Source organism: Squalius cephalus (assembly GCF_949319135.1).
Source record: "Squalius cephalus genome assembly, chromosome: 1".
Lineage (NCBI taxonomy): Eukaryota > Metazoa > Chordata > Actinopteri > Cypriniformes > Leuciscidae > Squalius > Squalius cephalus.
The window spans coordinates 40463277-40489655 of record NC_137122.1 but is presented as its reverse complement, the minus strand read 5'-3'; the positions used below and the strand labels follow the sequence as shown (position 1 = coordinate 40489655).

At 37.4% G+C, this 26379-nt stretch overlaps 1 protein-coding gene across 2 annotated transcripts in view; it reads right to left on the bottom strand.

The window, feature by feature from the left end:
- Window positions 1-1145: 1145 nt before the first annotated feature.
- The window catches only part of syt3 (synaptotagmin III), a 37569-nt gene continuing 12335 nt past the window's right edge, over window positions 1146-26379 (bottom strand). For both annotated transcript variants that reach the window (XM_079875016.1, XM_079875017.1), the window contains exons 4-13: window positions 21892-22296; window positions 21637-21745; window positions 20324-20506; window positions 16798-16924; window positions 16263-16481; window positions 12710-12830; window positions 11618-11789; window positions 6798-6927; window positions 5437-5527; window positions 1146-2582 (exon numbers count right to left, since the gene is read on the bottom strand). In XM_079875016.1, the coding sequence (XP_079731142.1) occupies window positions 5441-5527; window positions 6798-6927; window positions 11618-11789; window positions 12710-12830; window positions 16263-16481; window positions 16798-16924; window positions 20324-20506; window positions 21637-21745; window positions 21892-22296 (1553 nt within the window). In that variant the 3' untranslated portion in view covers window positions 1146-2582; window positions 5437-5440. The remainder of the gene's footprint in view (window positions 2583-5436; window positions 5528-6797; window positions 6928-11617; window positions 11790-12709; window positions 12831-16262; window positions 16482-16797; window positions 16925-20323; window positions 20507-21636; window positions 21746-21891; window positions 22297-26379) is intronic.

The following is a 26379-nucleotide window of genomic DNA, read 5'->3' as shown; positions in this document are numbered from 1 at the left end:
CACAGATCAGGCTAGGGACACGTTTCAGTGACGAGCTGGTTAGGGACACAACGGAGACAGGTCACTACCACATTCTACTGAGAACGACCGAAACGCGCGTCTGAGAAACAGACCCTGTCCCTACCAAGTGCAACAGGTCCTACACAAGAAATAGCTCCTCTAAGACACAGGACAGGAGACACTTGATTGTTCAAAACGAGATTTTCTCTGTGCAGGACAAAGGACGGGTTGAGGGAATTGGAGACGTACACAGGGTTACGGTGACATATACCGACACACGGGCATACACGCGCACACACAAACCGACAAGCCAACGCATAACGACACAAAAAACGCACTCCCACAAACACATAGCATACATGGGAGGAAAAAGAGGATCAATGCGTGCGTCTTTCCGAAGCGGTCCTCTTGGCAGAAGGATGATGGAGAGCACACACTTCCTCTTTTGAAATTAAAAATGTCTAAGAGATCCCCAAAAAAATATCCTGGCATGGTACAAAAATAAAATACTATGGCCAGATCTTTTCCCCCTAGGATATGTTTCCAGGAAGTGCACACAAATCCAAGGTCCGTCTCAGTTAGGGTCCTCTGGCAATAGTTGAAATCAATGATAGCTCCCTTTGTAAAAGTTCTCAAGGGGATTCAGTCTGCCAGTGTGTCCAGGTCAGGGAAACATATTCTCAAACCATTTCCTTCCGTATCTGGTAGAACAAGAAGAATGGCTGGACTCTAAACAAAGGAATAAGGAAACACTGCTTATCTCAATGAGCTCCAAGCAGAAGGTGATAAAAATGTAAAAGGCAGAGGGACATATTTCAATACTGCACGACATGATTTGGCCAACGTATCCGTCCTTATTTCTCCATCTCCAAATGGGAACGGTCATAAAGTAGTCCTCCTCTCCAGAGAAACAGGAAACAGTTGCAAGGATTCTGCATTGGCAGAGAAGACCACTCCGAGAACTTGCAGCTACTTGTCCGACTGAAAGCACTTTCTAGAGATTTTCTAAAGCTACACACAGACACCCGTACAAACTCACATACGCACATGCGCTCACACATACACAGAAACATTCGTGGTCCATAATCTATCAGGTCTCTCTCCTGATTATCATTTTTTTAAGTAATTAAAATCTCTTTTTTTTTGTAGGCTCACTTTTTTTTAAATAACTAAATAGAGATTATCTATTTAAAGTGGGAATGTTTGTCATATTTCCCCTGAATAAATCATGAATATTTTGACTTTAACATCATTCCTGAAGCAAAACCATCCATGCCAGTTGTTTTGGTTTTAAACCACCTTGAGGATTCCGATGCTAACGCACGAGTGCTTTTTATTGATTTTAGTTCAGCTTTTAATACTGTTCAACCACATGTCTTAATTAAAAAATTAAAGAGGTTAAATGTAAATCATCCAATTATACAGTAGTATCACTCCTTTTTAGCAAATAGAACTCAGAGAGTCTAAGTAAATAGTTTATCTCAAGTAAAACACTGTAGCACTAGCGTTCCTCAGAACTGTGTTAGCTCACCAGCTCTTTTTACGAGTGCTCAAGTAGGCACTCACAGAACTACATTCTGAAGCACTCAGATGATACAGTAATTTTAAGTCTGCTGAAAAAACAAGACTCCTCTTCTATTTTTTATTCTGAGATTAATTCATTTGTAGACTGGTGTGATGCAAATTTTCTAATAGTGAATACTAAGAAAACGGAGGAAATCATTTTTGATCCCAAGGGCATTGGAGATCATATGCCCATAGTCGTTCATAATCAATAAATCACACAGGTGCAATCATACAAGTACTTAGGAGTACATATAGACAAATCTCTTATGTGGGACAAGCATGTTAAATGGGTGTGTGAAAGACATCACCAGAGATTGTACTTTTTACGAAGATTGTGGTTTTATGGAGTTGATTTTTATCAGTCTGTTCTAGAAAGTGTGATTAGATATGGTCTGTCCACTTGGTACAAAGATATTATATATTGTTCGAACTTCATTGAAAATGATTGAAGGACTGAAAGACTATCATAGTATCTGTATGAACAATGCACATTAAATGAGGCAAAAAGGATTTTAAGCGACCCATCTCATGTACTCTACCGCTCTTATGAACTCTTTCCATCTGGAAGAAGGTACAGAACTCTCCGTTATAAACAGAACAGGTTCAAAAACTCTTTTGTACCGGTATCAATTAGACTGCTGAACATGAATTAGTGAAGTTTATTTATTTTTATGTGTATATTTTGTGTAATTTTTTTATGTAGGCTATCAGGTTTTGGCGAAATGCTGGCCATTACAAATTTCCCTAATCCCTATCAGGGACAATAAAGTATATTTAATTTGTTATGATTCCATGTGTATGTCTGTTTGTGTTGTTGTGGATGTGGATGTACCTGTGTGTGTGAGTCCGATCTAGTCTAGGTGTTTTTCTATAAATTGTGTTGGGTCTGCAGGGTTGATTTAGAGGAACAGCACTAATGCAAGCACAGTCTCTCTTCTCTGGTTCTTTCTTGATGAAAAATTATTCACAGGTGAAAAGAAAGAATGTATTTCTGTTGCTAAAAAGATAATGCTGACCTGAGGATGAGAAAAAGAAACAAAGAGAAAAGACACAGTTAACCATAGAAACACAAACAGCAAGTTACATAAACTCAAACTACTCCAGTGAACAGATGGCTGCATTCACACAGTGTTTTGGATTGACAACTGCATTTACTACCAGGTGTGACTGTTAAATAGCTTAGAAGTGCATTCTGTCAGTATGAACAAATAAAAAAATAAATATCAAAGATATTGCCTTCTTAAATACCAGAAAGTCTTGTCACAACTGACATGAGTAAAAAATAATAAAAGAATCTAATTGAGGAGCAAGTTAATGTGTCAAATCTTAATTAACCAATAGTGGCTTCAAATGCTGTTTTAATTTACTTATTTTTAGACAGCAGAATTTGGGTCACAAAACTAGTCTTGCATAGCTAGACCAAGTCCTGGACCAAGAGGACGTCTTTCATTGGCCCAAGAGGACGTCTGACTGACATGTAAAGCGAACAATCACAGTTCGTTTCGTTTCACGTCATATTCAGGGGAGTGGGAATGTAAATTAGATTTCCCTACAATAACAGACCAGAGTGTAAAACACTTGGACGTATTTTAAAGACTCTATACCAGAGGTGTCAAACTCAGTTCCTGGAGGGCCACAGCCCTGCAGAGGCCGTTTCTCAATATGCGTTCTTGTCTGTACTTGTGTTCTTGTGGACTTGTGAAACGTCATCAGTCACTGTCCAAGTACTGTTCCAATTCAAAGTTCACATCTAGCCAAGTCCAGTTCAAATCCTCGGATGTGTTCTTGATCCGCCCCTTTTACCGAGGATGCATCGAGAGGTGACTTGTGCGGACTTGAGACAGCCAGGTATCCCAGAATGCATCTTACACCAACCAGCAAGCGTCAATAGCAGAGGAGAAACCCCACGTAATTTAAAAATACTGCTGTTATTGTGTCACGAAATGTAGTTTTAAGAGTTTTTCAGGCGAGAATGTAGTTGTTTAAAGCTCAAATCTTTGGTTTATTTAAAAAGATAGCGCCTATTTAAAAATTTGATCTGACGTTTTCGGAGTTGTGAGAACCAAGCAATCGGACGCTCGGCGCTCATGTACCCCGCCGAGAACAGCCTTTCCTCGGCTAGTCCTTCTGACGTTTGCCGCTGGCTCGGATGTCTCTAGTCTAGTGGTTTAACATGAGATATAAATCGTCTTGTGTATATATAACTGGCGATTTATTTATTTATTTATTTTATTTGTCTCATTAATCTATAATTTGTTCCCTGGCAAAACGTTTTAGCTGAGGGCAAAGTGAAGTTTCATAGCTTTAGTCTATTTAACTTTAACGTTGTAGCCTAGAGAGCGGACTTATGTTTGACTGAATCGTTTGCTTTATTATTGTATAGCTTCTTATACCTTTTAGGCTACTTATACTTTTATAATGGCTATTATTGATCATTAAAACTGACATTTAACAAAAAAGGTTATGTCATTTTATTTTATATATTTAAAACATATCAAATATTTTATTATACATGTTGCCTACATTCTCTTTACTGTATGTACATATATAATAAAATAAAATGACACAACCCTGTCTCTTTTTGCTAAATGTTAGTTTTAATGATCAATATTATAATGTTTTTTATGTATCATATTTTTTAAAATGAAAACAAAAAGAGTCAGGGTTGTGTTTTATATTTCGTGTTGTTATAAATATATGCAGTGAAGATAATCAATTGCGTTGCCTGAACCACATTTATGTGGCCATTATGTTTAAGATTTTTTTTTAAATGAAAATGAAAAGAGGCAGAGTGGTGGTTTATAACATATTTTGTTTTATTTGTAGCCTAGATATACATAAAGAGATAACCGGAGTAGCCAGAGCGAGCTGAGTGACGCTATCAAGTACGCCGCTGTTCCATTTGCAGAATTATCGGACTTGCGTCCTCCCGTCCTCGGGAGTTCGTTCTCCTGAGTCGAACTTGTCAAGTCCGAACTACCAAGGACTCAAGTCCGAACTTTGCGTACTTGGTATTGAGAAACGGCTAGAGTTTAGCTTCAACCCTAATTAAACACACCTGATCAGCTAATCAAGTCCTTCAGGCTTATTTGAAAACTGCAGGTGTGTGTGTGTTGAAGCAGGGTTGGAACAAAACTCTACAGGGCTGTGGCCCTCCAGGAACTGAGTTTGACACCCCTGCTCTATACCATGAACTTCACATACTATTGCCAAACCAGCATTTAGTTTATCCTGATAAGCGCTTATATTCACAGTTGTAAACACAATGGCTTTCTTCTTCCATGAGGGGGTTTGGCATCACCACAGTTTCCATGCACGTCTTCCGGAAATCCTGTAGACTTCAACCAATCTAATGACGACTTCCAAACTCCTGAAGTGTTTCCCATGTTGTGTGCCATATGCATCAGACGTTCAGCCAACTGTCCATAGGCTTTAAATCTGAGGCTGAGACTATAACAAATCAAGCTCATGTGAAGCTCATATCTTTGTTACCAGAACCTTACATAACTAGTTGTTCAGTGCGGTTCCATTTACATTGCGCATACTAACCACACTCTATCTCAAAATTCAGATTTGATTCCTGAAACTTCAAGCAGCCAATTTGGTAATAGAATGCAGTTGTGAATGAGAAAACTGTGTGAACATAACCATATTTGGCGCTCTAAAACGTATATCAAACGTATCCTGTTGCTGTGTGAACTTAGCCATTGATGTTTTCAGTCTGTGTTATTAGTTCATGACTGAAATCTGAAGTACAGTACTCTAGTGCAACCCTATGATGCATTCACCCACACAGATCCCATATGTGAGGAAGTACCATTCTATTTACGGTGTGTGTGTGTGTGTTTATGTTGATGTGTGTATACTCACATCTCTACTCAGAGTGAGGGCTGTCCACCACTATGTGTGGCTTAGGGGAGGCTGCGACACTCTTTGACACATATGCGTTTATGGATTTCTCCTGGGAGGGTAAAAATCAATGAACATACATGATTATTCAGAAGGTGATTTGGTACATATAATGCATTACAAATGTAATTCACAATTCACTGTCTCTTTTCATTAAGAGTTGTAACCACAGTTATAATACATCATAAATTATATACTGACCAATTAAACTTAAGATTATAATGAATATCAAACATAACAAATGGTTTTAATAAAGGTATTAATGCATTTAACACCACTGAACTGTACGATTGACCATTACATTTTTACATCTTTCTGTTTCCTTCTCACAAACAAAATTGTATTTAAACTCAAATCAGTATTTCATGTCCATTTATTTATTTATTTATTTGGCAAGTCTCCATGCAACGGGAAAAATGATGTGCAATCAGTCGCAAAATAAACCGCTTCAGGGGTCCTGATCCTGCTGTTGGGATTTAATATGCAATACATTAGCACTTACAAATAAATCTTATTTTATATAACCAGGAGAAAGATAAGTATTACACTGATTAAGATTATAAGGTCTATTATAGGGCATTAGGAATGCATTAACATGTATTATGAATACCATTATTATAATGCATAATATATGCAGGCTTCAAGGAAAGGGTTCCCGGAAAGGTTATTTATTTATTTGACTTCTTTCTTTCTAGATTTTCTTTTAGTCTTATCTAGTGAAAGCAACATTTTAGTAGTTTATACAAATACCAGTGAAAATTTGACAGCACAATTTCAATATCACAACAGTATTCAAACTTCAAGAAATAGAAGTACTACATTAACTAATTCAATAATAAACAAAGGAATGTAGCATTTATGCATTTTTCAATGAAATAAGCATTACTTTAAGTCATTATTTACATTATTTACAGTCAGTGAGTGAGTAGTCCGCTCTTTTTCATGCCAATGTTTTCTGATTAATACTGTCAACATAATAGGCAGCAGCAGCAGCTCTATTAGCCTGTATTTACACTGTAAGGGCTAATGCACACATCCATTTTTTTTGGTCCATCTGTTTACATTCACTAAAAACATAACTGAATGTGTTTGCATTAACATCTCAGCCAAATGGGCATTTTAACCAAAATGTGCATTTGACCGCAATGCATGCAAATAAAACCTAAGTACTGCTACTTTTGAGACGTGAACCTGCTCGAATGGTGTTCACTCATAAGGACAAATGGGTATCAGTGCAAAAATGAAGGACATGCATAGAGGGCACTGCCTATTTTCACATGCTCACAACACACACACACTCTCCATGCGGTCACGCTGTCTACCTCCACCAGCTGGTGCCAGTGTTCAATAGGCTTGCGGGGATTCGCCAGCATGGCTGTCCAGTGCTCCCTTCCCGGCCCATCAGCATCACTGCCCACACGGCACATCCCAATTACCTCATTATGACCGATACTGAGAGACGAAGAGAGAGAGAGAGAGAGAGAGAGTGGGAGGGAGGGATTGAATTAATGCAGTTAGGCTAAGAAATGAAGGAGAACCACAGCACAGTGCATCCATTACAACAAATGGACGAGAGAGAGAGAGAGAAAGAAAGATGGAAAAGAGACACAGGAGAACATAAGGAGCGAGAAAGCACAAAGTAATAAGATATAAAATCAGTCCTAATCGACATCATATAATTAGAAAGATACAGACAGGACCTTCGTGTCATATAGCAACCTGCACATTAATACACACAGACACAGACACAGACACAGACACACACACACACACACACACTGAAAGAGTTTCCACATGCAGTCCTTTAATTACGAAGACACAGTCAGAGAGATCACATAATTACACAGATAAACAGAGAACAGAAGGGGAGAGAGACAGAGGTACATTCCAATTACTGAATTACAGAGATAAACAAAATGAGGCGGGAGCACAGGGAACGGAATGAATGAGTCGAGTGAAAATTTGTCACAGAGGACAGATGGGTATTCGTTTATGATAGGTCTACTGATTACCAAAGATAAAGAAAACGAGAGAGAGAAGATGAGAAGAGAGAGAGCTGTCATAATCACTTAATTACTCGAAAAGTGAGTATGAAAAGCTTCTTGAGTGAAGATGGAATAACAAATGGATTTAATAAGTGGAACTTAAATAAATCTTTCCTCTTGCATTTACAATTGATCAGAGACAAATGAGACTAAATTAATTATAATAATGCATAATGTTTACTTCAAAGCTATTGTTAAATATACATTCAAGAAAAAAAATCTGTCGTGATAGGGCTGGATTTGTATAGAGACAATATGATATAACTTTATGAAGACCTACTTTGATGAACATCAAACAACAACTAACCTATTGCAGTAGTGATGATTAGTAATTTCACAAGAGTTTTTATTTTTAAATTTACTCTTTTTTCTTTTTTTTTTACTCATTTACTCAATTTTTTTTTAAAAAATGTTTTTCACCTAGGCTGCAATATAGGCTGTAATATTGTAAAAATAAAATAAAAAATTCTCTGATGTCAAAGCTGAATTTTCAGCATCATTACTCCAGTCTTCAGAATCATATGATCCTTCAGAAATCATTCTAATATGCTGATTTGGTGCTTAATCAGCATTTCTTATTATTATAAGTGTTGCTGTACCACTTAATATTTTTTGTCGAAACGGTGAAACATTATTTTAAAGGATTTTTTGATGAATAGAAAGTTCATAAGAACAGCATTTATGTGAAATAAAAATAAAATGTTAAAATAAATGTTTGTAACCTTATAAATGTCTTCACTGTCACTTTTCGCTGAACAAAAGTATTCATTTCTTTAGTAAAATGATTTGTTCAGATGGTTCAAACAAACAGGTTTAAATAAACAGGTTTAAACAATTCACTTGAGCTCCTGAATCTATTTTCTAAAATATTGAGTTAAATGCTGCTGTGCACCATGTTTACACATGTCAGTTATATTAATCATTTAGTTTTTTTGTATAAATGTATTGGTCTAATTTAATGCAGTCACCCTAATTCAGATCTTCATTTTGTGACAGATAAACACAGCTCTGATAGTTAAACAACTGACTTGAATTCAACCCCTTAAATAGCTTCAATGTAGCTTGTAGAGTAGATAACTACTTTCTAAAAGGCACTACTTAAAATTATTAGTAGTTACTGCCATTAAATCAAGTTGTGAAGACTTAAAACAAACAAAGCCAAAGTGTTGCAAAAATCCTGAAATCAAATGAATAACATCATGAATAACGTTTTATGAAGCGTCTGCATGCCAAGAACAACATTCATTTAAATACAGAAACATTGCAAAAGATGTTTAGCATATCATATATAGGCTATGTAAGAAATGACTATTATCCAACAGATAACGCTTCTGAATGGAGCGTTTGGCACAGATGGCATGCAGCAATGCTAAGAGCAATTCATCAGGCGTTATCTGTGGCTCACAGATGAGCGGCTTCATTAGGAGGGGCTGGTGGTGTGCCGCATGCCATTGGGGAGAGATGGAATCACGGAGAGCATCGACAAACACATTTGGGGAACTCAGATGTGGATTTCCTTAGCACTGAAAGAGATTCTTAAAATAGAACCTGATGCACGATTTGTATGCACCTGATTTTCACGAGGCATATTTTGTTCCACAAAAGCATACAAAATATGGGCATAAAAGTGGGATTAGATGATACACACCTAGCAGTAGGTATACGTTCTTTTAGAAAAGTGAAAAACATTATAACTGAATAATATAAAAGCTGGACATAAATGCCACTCTGAAGGTCTATCATACTGAAGTGCTGCATGAAGAGCCGAGCCAAACACACAGACACACACAGACACACACACAGACACACACACATACACACACACACACACACACACACGGTGCCCACCAGACAAGAAACAATGGCTGTGTTACAGAATGTCTCACCACCAGATATTACTGTCATTAGTATTAGGCCGTCATGTATATTCATGAGATGTCTGTCTTTATGCAAAACAGTGCAGACGTCCACCAGGAACAGTCTGACACACAGGGGCATAAGGCCCTATGTTCAGTGGAGCGCAGACACATACAAATTTGTGCAACAGGAATTCTAATTCACCAATTAAACAACAAACTATCATATCAGTATTAGCCAAATGCCTGAAAAGATAATTTATTCAGGTTTCATTGCTAATTTCTCAAACAGCGTACTGTAGTAAAATGCACAGTGCAGGTCTAGACTGAGCATTTTAATTAAGTTACTTAATTCATCTCATTAATAATAGTTTAATTAAAGGTACACTATGTAACTTAATTTTTTTTGTTCAAAATTAACAAACGAGTCAATACATCATCAATCCTTGTTCCAAAACGTGTTTTTGTCTTACCCTGATTTACTATGGTAAGCCTATTATAAGTGTTTATATTTCAGACTGGGCAGAATGATTTTCGTCGGAAATTGTGTACAAAAGTCACTCGCCCATGCGTGCTTCGTGACTCTTATCCATAAATAGAGAAAAGTTGCTCCGGCTACTTTGACGCATGTACAGTATGGTGTGGGAGTGGCAGAGGTTAGTTGTCACAATGAGCGAGGAACCTCTGGGGAACCAACATTGGCTTGGCTTTTTGGAGATGGCAAGAACTGAGGGATTTGAAATGTTGTAAAGGTGACGCGGTGATGGCGTGTTTAAAGCTCAACAGGTGAGTAAGGTATTTTATTGATCAGATAATTGCCTTAAGTAGCTCTCTAATAGAGTGCATTGTAAAGCATTATCTGTTGTGAAAGGTCATTTAATCATGGTTGTTGTAGCTGTGCTTGAATTTATTTTCAAGGAAGTACCATGTCTATTAATGTTTATAGCTACAGTAACGTCTTCAGCTGGTCAGCTTGAGATCCTTTCCATCTAAACTGGTTATATCTCTTAAGCCTATGAGCAGTAGGATAACCATACTCATCCACACAGTCACGCAGAACAAAAGCACAACCAAAACAATGTTCTTCCACAAAATGCTTACGGTTTTGATTTTTAATCTCTAGAGGGCCAAAAGTTACATAGTGAACCTTTAATAAATGAAACTATAAAAGCAATTAATCAAATCTGTAAACATTAAAATGTTACATATTTAATAATGATTTTTTAAAATATAATATAAACATTTAATATGCTGTAATAGATTACACATAATTCAATGTAATAATATTACATTATAAGACATTAAGATTCTGTTTCTAGGTCATTAAACAAATAAGTACATTTTGTGACATTGATCATGTGACTGGTCAGATGTTATTGCTTTTGTTGAAGCTCAAAATACTTTTAGGATCATCTCAAATCATACTTGTGGAGTTCAATTACTTCAAGTACTTGAGTTAGAGTGCTGCATGTTCACTCAAATATACATTATATCACTATATATATATATATATAAATATATACACACACACACACACTACTGTTCCAAAACGTTGAAGTCAGTATGATTTTTAAAAAAATGTTTAAAAGTAGTCTTTTGTGCTCACCAAGGCTGCATTTCTTTGATCAAAAATATAGTAAAAACAATAATATTGTCAAATATTATTACAGTTTAAAATAACCGTGTTCTATTTCAATATGTTTTCAGCATCATTACTCCAGCCTTCAGTGTCACATGATCATTTAGAAATCATTCTAATATGCTGAATTATGATGAAACATTTCTTATTATTATCAAATGTTGAAAACAGCTGTGCTGCTTAATATTTTTTGTAGAAACCATGATTTTTTTCAGGATTCCTTGATTAATAGAAAGTACAGAAAACAGCATTCATTTCAAATAGAATTAAAATTATAAATGGCTTTACTCTCACTCTGGATCAATTTAATGCATCATTGTATTCATTTCTTTTATAAAAAAAAATCTTAGGAACGTTAGTATCTATTACACTGGAGAAATTAAAGTATTTACACAAATGGAGATCTAATTTAAAGTTCTCCCTCTGACCTCTTATAAAGGCTTCATCCATTCAATGAATTCAATGAGACACAGCCTGTAAGCATGCCTAAAGTTACAAGTGGGCACTTCCTGTCAAGCCTCATATCACAGCACGGAGCTTGACATGTTGCAGCATGAGTCTCAGATCCCATCACAGCATGAAAAAGGCAGTCATGATCTTACCAGTCATAGTCCATGACAGCAATGATGAGCGACACATTCTCGATGTTCTCGTTGGGGATATCAAAGACCAGAGCCTCATTATATGTAGGATTGAGAGTATTCTTCTTTATGGACGTCTTCCTTTTTTTCAGCCTTCGACCTTCACAAACCAGAGATGCCTTTACGTATGGATCTGAGCGAGCAAGAACACAAGAGTAAAGGAGAAAGACAACTGTCAAAGAAATATCAACAGCAGCACATAATGTTTCGACAACATTAAAAGTAATGCTAATAACGATATAACATGGATTTTTTATTTTTTATCATCGATCAATTATTGTGCTAGCAATAACGAAACATTAGCATTGGCGTAATGATGCCTGTACCAAATGTTACTTTTTTATAATTCACCGTCATGTCCTATGAGAGAAACTTTATTACTTTACTTTAAGCCTTATTGCTGTGATAATAAAAAAAAAAAATCAGGATTCCTTGATTAATATAAAGTACAAAAAACAGCATTCATTTAAAATATAATTAAAATTATAAATGGCTTTACTCTCACTTTGGATCAATTTAATGCATCATTGTATTAATTTCTTTTATAAAAAAATCTTAGGAACGTTAGTATCTATTACACTAGAGAAATTTAAGTATTTACACAAGTGGACTCATAGCAATACTCATAGCAATAACGAAACATTAGCATTGGCGTAATGATGCCTGTACCGAATGTTACTTTTTTAGAATTCACCGTCATGTCCTATGAGAGAAATCTTTATTACATTACTTTAAACCTTGCTGTTTAATTGTATAATTAAATTAGCCAACACTAATTACAGATGTCTCTTGTCCTTACGACTGCAATGTTGATGCCTTTATGAGGCGCATTTTTAGAGGTGCTATTTGATATTCACAACTTCAGAACTGATGCTTTTATGACCTTTAATGTTATTTCATTATTCACATGCTGGACGTGTTACATCAAGGTTATTAATGAGCAGCGGTTTCATCACGTCTCAATGTTAGCAATGTCTGAGGCACTAATGAGGTATCGTGGTTAATTATGAGGGAATTAGAGGAATGGCTGGGGACAACGAGCGGCCCAGGCACCTGAGAAGCCAGTGAGGTCCATAGCTTTCAGATTGGTGGCCTTAATGATGGTGACGGTCAGTCGGCCAGCTGTTGGCAGGTAACACAGTGAGAAGTTCAGCTCGCCCAGGTCAGCTTTCTCCTGCAGACATAACAAACATATGGAAAGGTCCAATGTTCAATTTGAAGTTACTGAGAGTAATGCAAATGCTGAAAGTAATGCAAAAAATAATACTAATGAAATTCATGGAAACCTTTTAATGATTAAACTTTAAATCCTTGAAATGTTTCAATAATTAATTTGTCCCTTTAACCGAAAGGATAAACTGAAGGAATGTCTGTGGCTTTTAATACTAAATCAAACTTCAGGTTCAATTGAAATGAAGCTCTATAGACGGCATCTGTGGCCTGCTTTGATTACCACAGATAACTCGTCCTTGAATTTGCACAAATAAGATGAAAATTTGTTTACAGTTACAGCAATGCACTTACAATGGAAGTCCATGGAAATGCACCATGAAAAACACAGAGTGTAGGAGTAGGAGCACAGCCATGAGGCTTACGACCTGATCACACGTTCATCGATTTTAATGCAAACTTGCTGCTCAACTCCTGTTATGCTATGCAAATCCATTAAACCCTGTAACTTTTAGAGAGCAATACTTCAGCAGAGAAACTGTGTACAAACAAGTTCAAAAGTTTGGGATTGGTAAGATTTTTAATGCTTTTGAAAGAAGTCTCTTATGCTCACCAAGGCTGCATTTACTTAGTAAAACAGTGATATTGTAAGATATTATTAAGATTTAAAAAGTAAAAATATTTTAATATATTTTAAAATGTAATGTATTCCTGTGTTGGCAAAACTGAATTTTCAGCATCATTACTTCAGTCGTCAGTGTCACATGATCATTCAGAAATCATTCCAATATGATGATTTGATGCTCAAGAAACATTTATTATTATTATCAATGTTGAAAACAGTTGTGCTGCTCAGTATTTCTCTGGATTATTTTAGCAAAAGTGACAGTTAAGACATTTATAATGTTACAAAACAGTTGTTTTGTACTTTCTATTCCTCAACTTAATGTATCTTTGCAAAGTAAACTTAACTTAAAAAAACTTACTGACCCCAAACCATTGAATTGTAGTGCAAGTGCATTACTGTACACACAGTTTTTGCAAAATGATTGTCTGAATTTTACAACTTTACCACACTGCAAAAAAGCATTATGCTGTTCCTTGATTTTACAAAGCATACTGTTTAATTCAGATTGAAAATCTATTTAGATTTATCACGTCATCACTTGCATGTGTTTAAAGAATGTCAGACAGATTCTCCTAGCTAAAGCATGTGTTGGATGCAAGGTTTGTTTTCCCCCTTATACGCTTTGTTGAGACTTTCATCTTTCTCTCAAGTTCTTGTTCTGCCAGACAGAATTAATCATCAGCTATGATGAAAAAGGAACAAGGGCAGCAGAGGTAAACAAAAAGAGCCGCAATATTCCATCAAAAACGTCAAGCATCTGAGGTACATCTCTCCAAGACCTATAGAAGCTCCCAGCTTCGGGTCTGAGTCTGTACACGTGATGTGAATGCTGCTGTACGTGATGTGAGATTTTTCTGCTATACACCAGCACCTCGAAAAATAAATTACACCTCAAGTAATTTTTTTTACCAGCTGAGTAGGTAAATCGGTTAATGCCACCTGAGTGGCCGAGCGGCTGAACATTTCATTGACATCCATTCACATGTCAGACACACAAATGTCAGGAACACACTCAAATCCAGCATGAATCACTGAACCATTTTTAAATTTGTCTTGTCAGACAAAGTAGATGGTGCCAAATTTATCTTCTTTCCTTCATTTGACCTAGTCATGCTGTGGAAAATTTCATCTTCCTTATTTAAACACACTACAGCTTGTGTTCGTTTTGATTAATTCCCTCTGTTCTCCAAAGGTACAAATAACTTTTAAAATAACAATATTCTAGGATCATGATAAAAATGTTTCTAAAAACCGCTTCATTAAGATGCTGTGGCAATTTCAGAAGTGCTCTTGACAAAAACTCCTTTGCAGAGTTGACCTTCACTAATTTCATGCAATTTTCCCTGGAAGGGCGAGCACATGCATCACTAGATCTCCTCACACCTCTCCTACCAACATCCCCAAGGACACATCATCATTGACTTAGCATGTGATCATGCATGATTTTCAATTGTGAAAAACATCTCATGAATATAAAATGAGCTTTTTAACTCTGCTTAAGAGAGATACGCAAATACCATGAAAGATACCATAATTATCATCAAATCTGACTTGGCTAAGGTTCCTCAAAATGAAACCAAGCATAATTTATTGGGTGAAATTTGCTAAAGAGTGTTTAGGCTTGCCTCTAAACAAAATACCACTGGCAGTACAGTTTAATAGACACTAAAGGCATAAATATAGTGCTATATTTAATTTTATTCCCAGGAAAAACACGCCTCACTTCTAGTGTAAAATGTGGTAACCTGTAATTGTTACCTTTTATAGTTATTTCTACCTGAATCGTTCCTTAAAAAATTAGGTTTGTTGGTATAAATGAATGCATTTACTTTGATTCAGCTGTATTAAATAATACTATTGACTTGAGATTGCTATTTGTCTGTCATAATTAACATTGCGCATGTACCACGCAGGGAAGGTAGATTTTGCTCAAAAGAGACATTTGTGGATCTTTTTATTGATGACAGAAGTAAAATGATGATCAAGTGAAAGAGAAGAGTGTTATATCTTGGCACATATCCAGAAGTTTGGTGTAGTCAAGTGCACTTCCAACATTTCCAATTCAGGTGTTGGTGTGGGGCTAATGTGTTCAGTGCGAGTGCTTTTACATATTGAGCTGTGGAGCTCATAGAAGACCCGGATTCGAGTCTGGCCCAGGTCATCCTGTTTGACTTCCTGTCTCCCTGCTACTGTGTATGGCAACTAATATGACAAAAAAAAAAAATGCTATCCATCATGGCTATTCAACTCAGGTCCTGGATGTCCAATTTCCTGCAGGGTTTAGCTCCAACAATAATCAAAACCCAAACCTGTATGACTTTCTTTCTTCTATGGAACATAAAAGATTTTTATCCATACAATGGAAGTCAATGGTCACATCATCTTTTTTATTTATTTTTTGCAGTTTTCCTTCGGCAGAAGAAAGCAAATCATAAAGGTTTAGAGTGAAAGGATTTCTTCAAAATCACACGCAGGTGTGTTTCATAAGAGGACAGCGGCTCTCCAGGAGCGAAGCTGAATAGCCTTGCTGTACAGTCTCAGCATAGTACGCCAAATCATGATATTAAAAAATCTGGTAGTTGTAGTCTGTTGCATCCTTCACAACCTAGCACTCAGAACCGTTCTTTTTTTGGCGTGTTTGTGGCGTTACCTAATTTGCATAAACCTTTCAGCAAATCGAGTGCTAAAACAACACAGACAAACATGTGCAAATACCGTATTCAATGCTATCAACCACTCCTTCTCACTGAATTCCTTTGTGTTTAAGGTCTAATGAACCTTTAATGTGTGTCTGTGTCACTATCTCACCGCGGTTCCTTCCACGATGTCTCTCCAAATAGGCTTTTCCCCGGTTCCCTCGCTGAAGTCCAGCAGGTTATCCACCACCACTTGACCTATGAGGTCATGTCTGGAGAAACGGTCGAAGTCGTAGACGGAGAAGTGGAGCTTGCGCGAGTGCAGCTCAGCCAGGGGCACGCCGAACTGGAACGTCTCATTAAAGATCGGGTTGAGAGTTTTTCTGTGCACCTGCGAACCAAAGCCACGGAGAGACCGAGCGGAAATGAGAGAAAGTGAAGGAAATTAGATAAGCGGAGGAGCTGAGAGGGAAAAGTGAGTGAAAGGAGCGAACAGAAGATCAGAACTGCAAATGCATAAAGTTAATTCAAAATGCAATGGCTGATATAGATGTATTTTTAGATGAACTAGGGCATTGGGAAAAAAAATCCACAGGCAGGCTGAGAAACGCAGATCTTAATGAGTCCTAAGAGGGTCTGCCATCTGAACAGTGGATTATTGTAAAAGCAGCGAGCTGACTGCTGCCTTGCTAGGATAAAAAAGATACCTTGGTCTGAAATTTCTTCTTCCTATCAGGCAGTAAGTAGATCTTGACATAAGGATCGGAGAAACCATTGGCATCCTTCGCCGGGAGGTCCAGGGCTTTCAGTATCTTAACCACCAGCTGCTCCGTGCTGTAAGAAAGACATGTCAGCGTCACCATAATTCACTTTGAACTATCTGGAACTGTCTGCGCTCGCTAGCCTGGGCGTAAGTTCATTTCAGCGTCATCTAACCGGCAAAGACAAGAGAGTTGGTTTATGCTGAAATAAGCTGACATCAAGGCCAGTATCAGGAGAGCATTGCTGCACTGAGTTCACAAAAGCTCAATGGCTGTCACCAAGGTTCAGGAAAACAGGGAAAAAAGAGGAGGTGCCAATGGTACAACTCAGCTCAACAACTTGGAAATAATTGACAGATGGATGGAGCCGTACTTGTGCTGTGCAAGCTAAAAGGATCTTGTATGAACGTGAATATATGAGATAATACATCCCTAATGTGAATATAAAGACATGAATATTTAATGTGTAATGCAATGACTGTGGCCTCCAACACCGGACTTTATTAATAATCCAGAGCTTATTACGAAGCAAATCATAGGTCATTTCAAGGCTAGACTGCAGCGGTCTGGTGCCAAGCACAGTGCGACCATGAACTTCTTAAGCAAGAGGCTCACCCAGTGTTTGCGCAGATGTAAGTAAATAAGAGAGGCAGGGGAACTTCTATGGTTGCTAATCAGGCCTTGTTAGAATGTGTCTCTCAGCGTTAACAAATGCGTCACCCTTTCATTAACACACTTAAACAAATCAGCAACACTGGGGGAGGAAGAACACCAGAAGAAATCCAATATACGGCCTTAGACTGACTGACATGTTGCTCACAAAGAATGACATGACATGGTACAAATCTCAACAAATCAGGATGAAAATAAATACATTATTCATGCAATATTATCATCCAATTTGTAAGTGACAAATTGAATCATCTTATATTGTAGAAACGTATCAAGACAAGGATTAAAGTGCTGTTTACACTGACAGCGATTTGAAGAGTCATTCATTTTCAAAGACAGTTTCCACCAATTTGAGCTTATGGTATTTCGACTTTAAATAAATGCAAATTATTTTTTTGTTTTTTTTTGCGGTTTCCGCAAAAATATTAAATAATTGTTTTCAACTGTGATAAGAAATATTTCTTGAGCAATAAATCATCATATTAGAATGATTTCTGATGGATCATGTGACACTGAAGACTGGAGTAATGATGCTGAAAATTCAGCTTTGCTAAAATACATTTTAAAATATTTTAAATTGTAATAATATTACTATTTATACTGTATATTTGATCAAATAAATGCAGCCTTGGTTAGCATAATTAACATCATGCTATTAATACCCACTGAAAGGAGGTGGTCAACAAAATTCATCAAGTAATAATCAAATGATGGACAGGAGTGTTAAAATGACAATATACGTTGTGTAGAGTAACATACTTGCAGTATTTTAACCATGATTCAGATGCCATGAGCAGCACAACCACCAATGGAAGTGCAAACAGTGCTTCATCCCCTGAATTAATTGGCTAGAGGTTAGAGTAGGACCACCTACTAGCAACCAATGGCACAAAAACTCTGAAATTTCCTCCGATTAATTGCTGTCAGCGTGAGCAGCCCTTAAGATGTTCTTGCTAATAGTAAAATCACATCAGATTGCAAAATAAGATATTTGTTGACATTTCAAGTTAGAAAAAACATTCCCAGATGCATTTTGAGCTGTCCAGTCTAATACACATTATATCAGTTTGGCGGAATTAGAAATGAATCTCACGGAAAGTGGCATGCAGCACAACAGCACACTTTAAATCAGACTGGTCTTTAGACATGTACAGTGCTATTAGCACTCAGGGCTATAATTGAAAATGACAGGCTCTGCCTTGCCCACATTAGAGCCAGCATTTAAAGACCCCCCACCCCCAGTTGTGTGTTGCATCGCACAATGGCTTTTCATTATTCAGTGACAGGCTCATTCAACCACCCCCTCCCTCCCTTTACAAAATCACTGCGAACCAAAACAAGAACTCAAACAAAAGTCATGCATTTACACATGCACCTGAAAGCGCTTGTGTGGAAAACACAATGATCAGCACTCAGCTGGAATCTGACAAATAGATGGATAAATTAAAATAATAATAAACCAACATCCAGCTCAAACCTTCGTAGACAATGGGTTGGAAATAGCTGCTATTCCCTCTGCGCCGCATGTGTTATCGGCCTGCTGCTGTGCTGATAGAAAGCTGCGTCCCACCGGATGCGACTCTGACTGACAGTGTCAACCTGCCCGCTATTCCCAAAATGCTTGTAGCTGTGACATATTCGCATTGATGTATTGCAAACGCAACAGCATAGCAGGAGGTGTGATCATGTCAATTAAACACACGGAGATGAGAAACAATCTTGGCCACTAGCTCTCACGAAAATGCTTAGTAATATGTCCGGTAGCATTTGCTTTAAAAGGAATAGAAATTCTGTTCATTTACTCTCAACATGGGTGGGCAAATTGACCACAATGTTATATCAAAATATATTTCACAATAATGATAGTTATTTTTGTTCAAATTATATTATTACAATACCAACATTTTTGATTCAATTGAAATATCACAATTCTCAAAACCAATTTCGATATCCCAGCAAAAAATAATACTAGCCAAACTCTTTCTTCTGTGGAACACAAAAGATGTTAGGCAGAATAGCGGTCTTTTCCATCCAATGAATGTGAAGGGTGGCCATGGCTGTTCACTTTAAGGAGAAGAACAGCTTATTTGTTCCACAAAAGAAAGCAAGTAATTTAAGGTTTGGAACTACATCAGGAAATGATGATAGAATTTTCATTTGAGGGTGAACTATCCCTTTAATTTAAAAGCCTTCCATCTCCTACGCACACACACAATAGTGACATACTCACCTTAGGACTCTCACAGAAGAATATAATAGACCGATAATGTGATGAACAGGAACAGAAGTGTCAAATCATTTATTTGAACTACTCCCTATGTGCAAGGAACGAGATATCAATCTCCACTCACCCATCTTCATCTCTCTCCCTCTCTCCCTCAGCCTCCTCTGTAATTCTGGCCGAAACACAGTGCTGTGTTATTATGTGTTGACAGGCTGTGCTGTTTAAAGTGGCTGGTCATATATAATTCATGAGTGAAACAGCCTCTCATTCCTTCATTTCTCAAACATCAGCACTTTCCACCATTCTAATGTCCCTCTGCATGACGGCAAAATAAAGGACCCTGTCTGACGTGAACGGGCTGCCCACAGCGGGCCTGACTATAACTCATTGTGCTGACTGCAACTCCCTTGCTTCTTTCTCCAGCTCGCCTTTTCAATTGTAAGCCCTGCCGATGAGATCTATTTATAAACCACTGATGTATTTAGAAGCATGGATCCACATTGTGTGACAGTTCCATACGAGACACTTGGCCGTGGGGAGAGGAGGTAATGGTGGGATGGATCCGAGCAGACTCACTTGAAGGCGTAGCGCAGAAGGAAGCTGATTTTGCCGCAGTTGTCGCCTTGTTTGCCATCGCCCTGGTCTCCCTGGCGCAGCCGGTACAGTTCTGGTTTGATCTGCCCAATGCTGGTCAGCTGCTCACTCTTCTCCTCACCATGGAAATCAGGGCTGGAGAGCTGGTGAGTCATGGGCTTAGGCCTAGAGAGAGACCAGAGGGTGAACAACACACTCACACATGCACATGTATAGACAATATCCCACCACACTGGATATTTCACCCCAAAATAAAAATAAAAAGAGGAAATTATATATTCCTTAAAAAAGGAAGCCTATTTGAACATTTTGGCTTTCTGCACTGCGCATTCTTTTCTTTTTTTAAATTCTACTAATGCAAATGCGGGGGGAAAAGTAGAGAAAAAAGTGTTTATTTATCACGGTATTTGTTGTTTTGCATGATTTTATGATTCATTTTAAATGAACACACTGTTTACATGATTACAGTTATTATGACTGTAAAGCACTATAAAAAATATTGTATTGATATAATGAGAATATAATGAAAGAAAATGTCAAAATGTCATGAAAAAAGTTTTTAAATACAGGCTTTATTTTCTTACGCAGTATATAATATTTGCAACAATATAATTAATTTCTTTCTTTATGTGTGGTCATGTTTTCATGTGATTCAGTAAGGTATTTAAAGACATTTGACCCCAGGATGTCCTTGAAGTAATGACGTGTGCAGATATACTGGTTTCAAAAAGTAATAAACACTTCTGTTCAAATGCTTGGGGCACTTTTTTTTTTTTTTTTTTAAATCAATACTTTATTCTGCAAGGACGCATTAAATTGATCAAAAGTGCCCAGTATAGTACAGTAAAGATTTCTATTTGAAATAAATGATGTTCTTTCGAACTTTCTATTCACCAAAGAATCCTGAAAAAAGCAGCACAACTGTTTTCGACATTAAAATTAAACAGAAATGTTTCCCGAGCACCAAATCATCATATTAGAATGATTTCTGAAGGATCAAGTGACTGAAGACTGGAGTAATGATGCTGAAAATACAGCTTTGCCATCACAGGAATAAATTACACTTTAAAATGTATAATACAATATAAAGAAAACAGTTATTTTGGTAATTATATTTCATGATATTACACAATAGGTTTTTTTATTTTTATTTTTATTTCTCAACAGTAGCGTGTGTAAGATTTTTCAGTAAGCAAAAACACACATTCTGCAAGACACAAACTACACACCTATTCCATCATCCTGCAACACACACAGAGAGAGAGCGACAGGAACAACAAGAGAAGGTCACTGACCTGGTGGTGACCTGCTGCTGGTAGTGGGCATTGGGCAGGTCTTTCGCAGCTGAGCCTCCTTCTGTTGCTGGGGGCAACTCGGGAGATGTCTGGCTCAACTTAAGGGTTGCTGGAAGAGAAACCATAAGCCATAGAAAAGATTAAAGGAGTGTAGTTAAGAGAATGGAGGATAATTAACAATGACCATTGTCTCTTAGGTCTCACAAAGAGTAAAGTAGTGCTTCTGAGTTTGATGCAATGCAGAGTTCTGCTCACCAGCATTGTTGGGATAAGAGTCCATATCTAGGTAGGAATGCTCCTGCATCTCCTGCGGACCCCCAACCACACCCCCCACTACTAGCCCCCCTCCGCCCTCCACCCCCATCGGGTCGGAGAAATGGGGGTGATGCTGACCATGCTGGGAGAGTGAGGGATACAGCGAGGAAGAGGAGTGAGTATCCTTCCTCTGCAACAGGGGAGGAAGGAGCGAGGAGCCCCCTCCACCTCCAACCCCGCCTAAACTGGCACCGCCGGGCAGGAGCCCCGATGTTAAGCTCAGACCCCCGCCTTCCTTATCTCTCCACGGCAACCAGCAAAGCTTCCAGGAGACGAAGAGAGAGACAGAGAGCAGCACAATGCCACAGAACGTTACAATGACGGAGAGCAGACTCACAGAGATCTCTGAAACAGAGAGAGAGAGAGAGAGAGAGAGAGAGAGAGAGAGAGAGAGAGAGAGAGAGAGAGAGAGAGAGTGAGTATGATTTATTACAACCTTGAGAGGTAACAAAAATCATAAGAAATGTAATGATTCTGGTTCAATTCCACTGAACGCTTCCGGTTCCTTAACAAATCCACTAATGGTTCTTTCAGACCTAGAATAATTGGTCTTACCTAGATACTAAATACATATACTAAATAATAATACGAATAATAATAATAAAAATAAAAACACTGTTATTCAACCAAAATTCATCTACAAAAAAACAAAAACAAAAAACAAAACAAAACAAAAAAACACCTGATAACCTAACTAAAACATATTTGGTAACATTTTAATTTGTTTTAATTAAGAAAGTCCTGGTCCAGATGGCAGCACAAACAGTTTAACATAAAAATAACAACAATTTAAACATGTATAAATGCATAATAACAACACAAAACTATTTAAATCAGAAAAAAACAGAAACATTTCCTTTAGAGTAGTTTGTAAAATTAAAATATTTATACTATATTTAATTAATATTAATATATCATTTCAAAATTTAATATTGTCATTTAAAAAAAACAGCCATATATAACTGATTTAAGTGTCACACAAGCCTTAAGTAGGATACACACAGCATAGTCGGCATTTTTAGTTCATTTCGAGTTGTGGTTCAATGATAGATTCAGTGAGTGAGTGAGTCATTAGACTGATTCAAACTGACAACTCACTCTTTTTTACCAGTTCATTACAAACAACAGGTTTTGTGAGTTAATTACCCAGCTCCTGCTGTCAAAACCCTATACTGGGAACCCAAAACAATGACAGAACTTATTTTAGGTATTGAGTGCCAGATTAGAAAACCTGCAATATTAGTCCATATATTTTGTCTTAAAGGTAGGGTAGGTTTTTTTTTTTGTTTTTTTTTAAACAGACTTTTTGTTATACTCTTTTGTTAAACTCTCTTCATATCCTGATAGCAATCAATAATAGTAGTGGTCTAAATATTAAAAGAATTACATATATCTTCTGTGATTCGGTCTGAATGCAATGCTACGATGTCCTCGATGTCCTGGGGGGTTGTGATCAGCAGAAAAAAAAAACCCAGCCGTTGCAACGTCGTTCAAGTGCGTGAATAACGTTTAGCGATATGCCTTTATAAAGCGGCATCGAGCGGAAATTACACTGAATCGTTCTTCTTCAGACCGTTGACTTGTCATCGTTGGAACAAGCCCAACATAGAAGTTGCTCGCTCGCCATAGAAAAGCACCTCTTCCAGCTATTGTGAACGCGCCTCTCTCCGCTGCTGTGCGTGTTCCGGTGAGCAGACGAACAAGATGCTGAGCTCGTGATGTGAGGCGCTGTCAAAAGCTGTTATATATTGGCGCTTTTTTATATTGTTCAACCAAAGCATCACTGAAATATTTAAATGTTTTAGATGAATGCAGAAGTGCTGTTAATGGAAACGAACATCATGGAATTCATTTGGTTACAGTATTTTTTCAAATGAAACTCAGTTCTCAGTTCCCAACCCTAGGTAACAAAACTTGATTGCATAACGTAGGATGATGAACACAGAGATATTTGAAAAGAAAAATGTGCAAATGAGGTAGCGTTGGCAGACAGATGCTGCGCTTGGGGAATGACTGGGAGAAACCGAGGGAAGTGCAGAGAGAGCGAAAGAGAGAGAGAGAGAGGATCAGAAGGAGAAAAAGGAAAGGAGATGGCGCATTGTGCCTGTAAATTACCACCGGCTCTCCTAACATTCTCAAGCCCTTATCTGAATACAAAGCCAAGAAAACGATGGATTTATTTCCAAGCAGAAAAAGTGTCAATGCCAATGACAATTTCCACAAAGATGTCCTCTAAACTGTGATTAAGCCTTATGACTCTGTCTCTCACCAAGTGTGAGCTTTCAATCACGCAGCCTTTAATAACAATTTCTATGAGTGTGCATGAGTGAGTCACTTGAAAAACGTTGACTTTGGCAACTCGGTTTCAGCAAGAGAGTGAAGAGAACAGCAAGCAGGGACAAACAAGTGCCTGCCAATCAAGAAAAACAAAGGGCCTGTCTGTCAGTCTGACTCTCGAGAGCTCTATTCAGATCTCACACCCACAATGTTCCTCAGTTTACCCTGCTCGCACATCACTTCCTCAGACACAACACCCACCAGCTCTAAAACCCCCAAGGGTGGTTCTACCTTGAGCTACTCTGTAATTTCTATTATGCAAGGAGGCTGTATCGTATGACTATCTGCTCTCCCTTCATTTTCCCTTCCGTCATGCCATCTTTCTCAGTTTTTGTTCCATCTTTGTTTCTTCTCCCAACCACTCTCTTTTCCTCGATGATCGCAGATCTCCAAAGAAAGAGCCTGGGTTGGGCAAAATTCAGAATCGGCTCCGTTTCAATTTATAATTTGGAATTTTAATTGAATTGGTCACGTCTCACAGGATGTTGGAATGAAATTTAAACTGGGATGAAAGGAAGAGGAATTCATTGGAATGCAAACAATCATAACAGAGAGGAATTTCATAAATCCAACATTACAAAACAGGCAGCTCTGGATCATGTTGTTTCACTCTTTTTTGAAAGCCTCTGGCCAATTTTGAATATTTTGAGATTTCTTTGTCCATGGTTCATAAAATGAGAGCAGTATATTAATTTAGTAATACATAAAAGTTATTGTTTTAATAAATTATATTAATTCAGTAAAACTAAATTTTAATATAATGAATTATTCTTTCTTTCTCTCTCTCTCTCTCTCTACATTTTATATTTTCACACACACACATATAATATACAATTATATAGTAATATATAAAATTATCTAAAAATATTTTGATTTAGTTATATAATTGTACCTCCTTAAATTCACCTTTGGGTTTCATCATGTTAATAAATATTATTATTGTGGTAAAATGTCTCTGTATAAAGACACAAATCCAGATCTAAGTTATCAGCAGAGTAACTACCCCACGGCTCAGACAGAAACCTAAGGTTCTGTTTCACCTTGTACAATTCAGAAATGGCCAAACCTTGGCATGACTGCACACACACGCAACCTCTTCTGGTACGTTACAGGAGAGACATCATGCTTTCCATCCTCATCGTACACCACCTTCATCATTTGTCTCCCTTGCATCTCCTATGCCCTCCTCCTCATCCTTTCCTTCTCCCCCTCCTTCCACCCTTCTTATCCTCCCTCTTGCTGTTTTCCTTCTTCCTTTCTCTGTACTTTCTGTCTCTCTTTGGTGAATAATTCATCAGTCTCTGTATGTCATTAATCACTACTTGTTCAAAGATATGATCAGAGAGAGATACAGAGGGAGGAGAGAAGGGACTGATCTGTCAGCTTGAAGAACAAGACGGAGACAGAGAGAGTGAGAAAAACGTAAATAGCAGGAGAAAACGGAAGAGACTGGGACAGCAAAGGAGATCAGAGATATGAATGGAGGAAGGATGGAAATGGAGAGAGAAGGCATGAAAAATTATAAAGCGGGAAAAAAAGGAAAAAGGTGGTGAAGCAGTTGTTCTCGATTGCTGATCGACCTGTACTTGTGTGTATAAAAAAGGATAAAAAAGAGCTAAATAAATAAATGTATAAAACAATAATAAATTATAATAGATTATTACAAATATATTCAAATAATTATAAAAAACTAAATTCACCAACATTTAATTAATCAACTCATAGTAATAACAATAACTATTAATTAATTATGTTAATATAGTGATAGTGTTTCTGTTGTCTCACTTCAATAACAACTGCCTGTTATACACCAGTGTAAGTAATTGTTCATTTCACTGTATCCAGGTTCACTGGCAACAAGAAGTTCATTTTAATGAAATATGAACAATGAAAAAAGTTACGGATTGCTAAAAGAGAGGCTATTCAAGGCAGCCTCGAGCTTCATGGATATAAACTGAAAATAATTTATATACTACTTAAAAATGTAGGTAGCTGTTGTTTTTCCCCAGACCTGGAGTGTTGGGTGGTCCATAAATTTTGTTTTACTGTGGTCCACCAGCTGAAAAATAGGGTCACTAACTGATGAGTTGG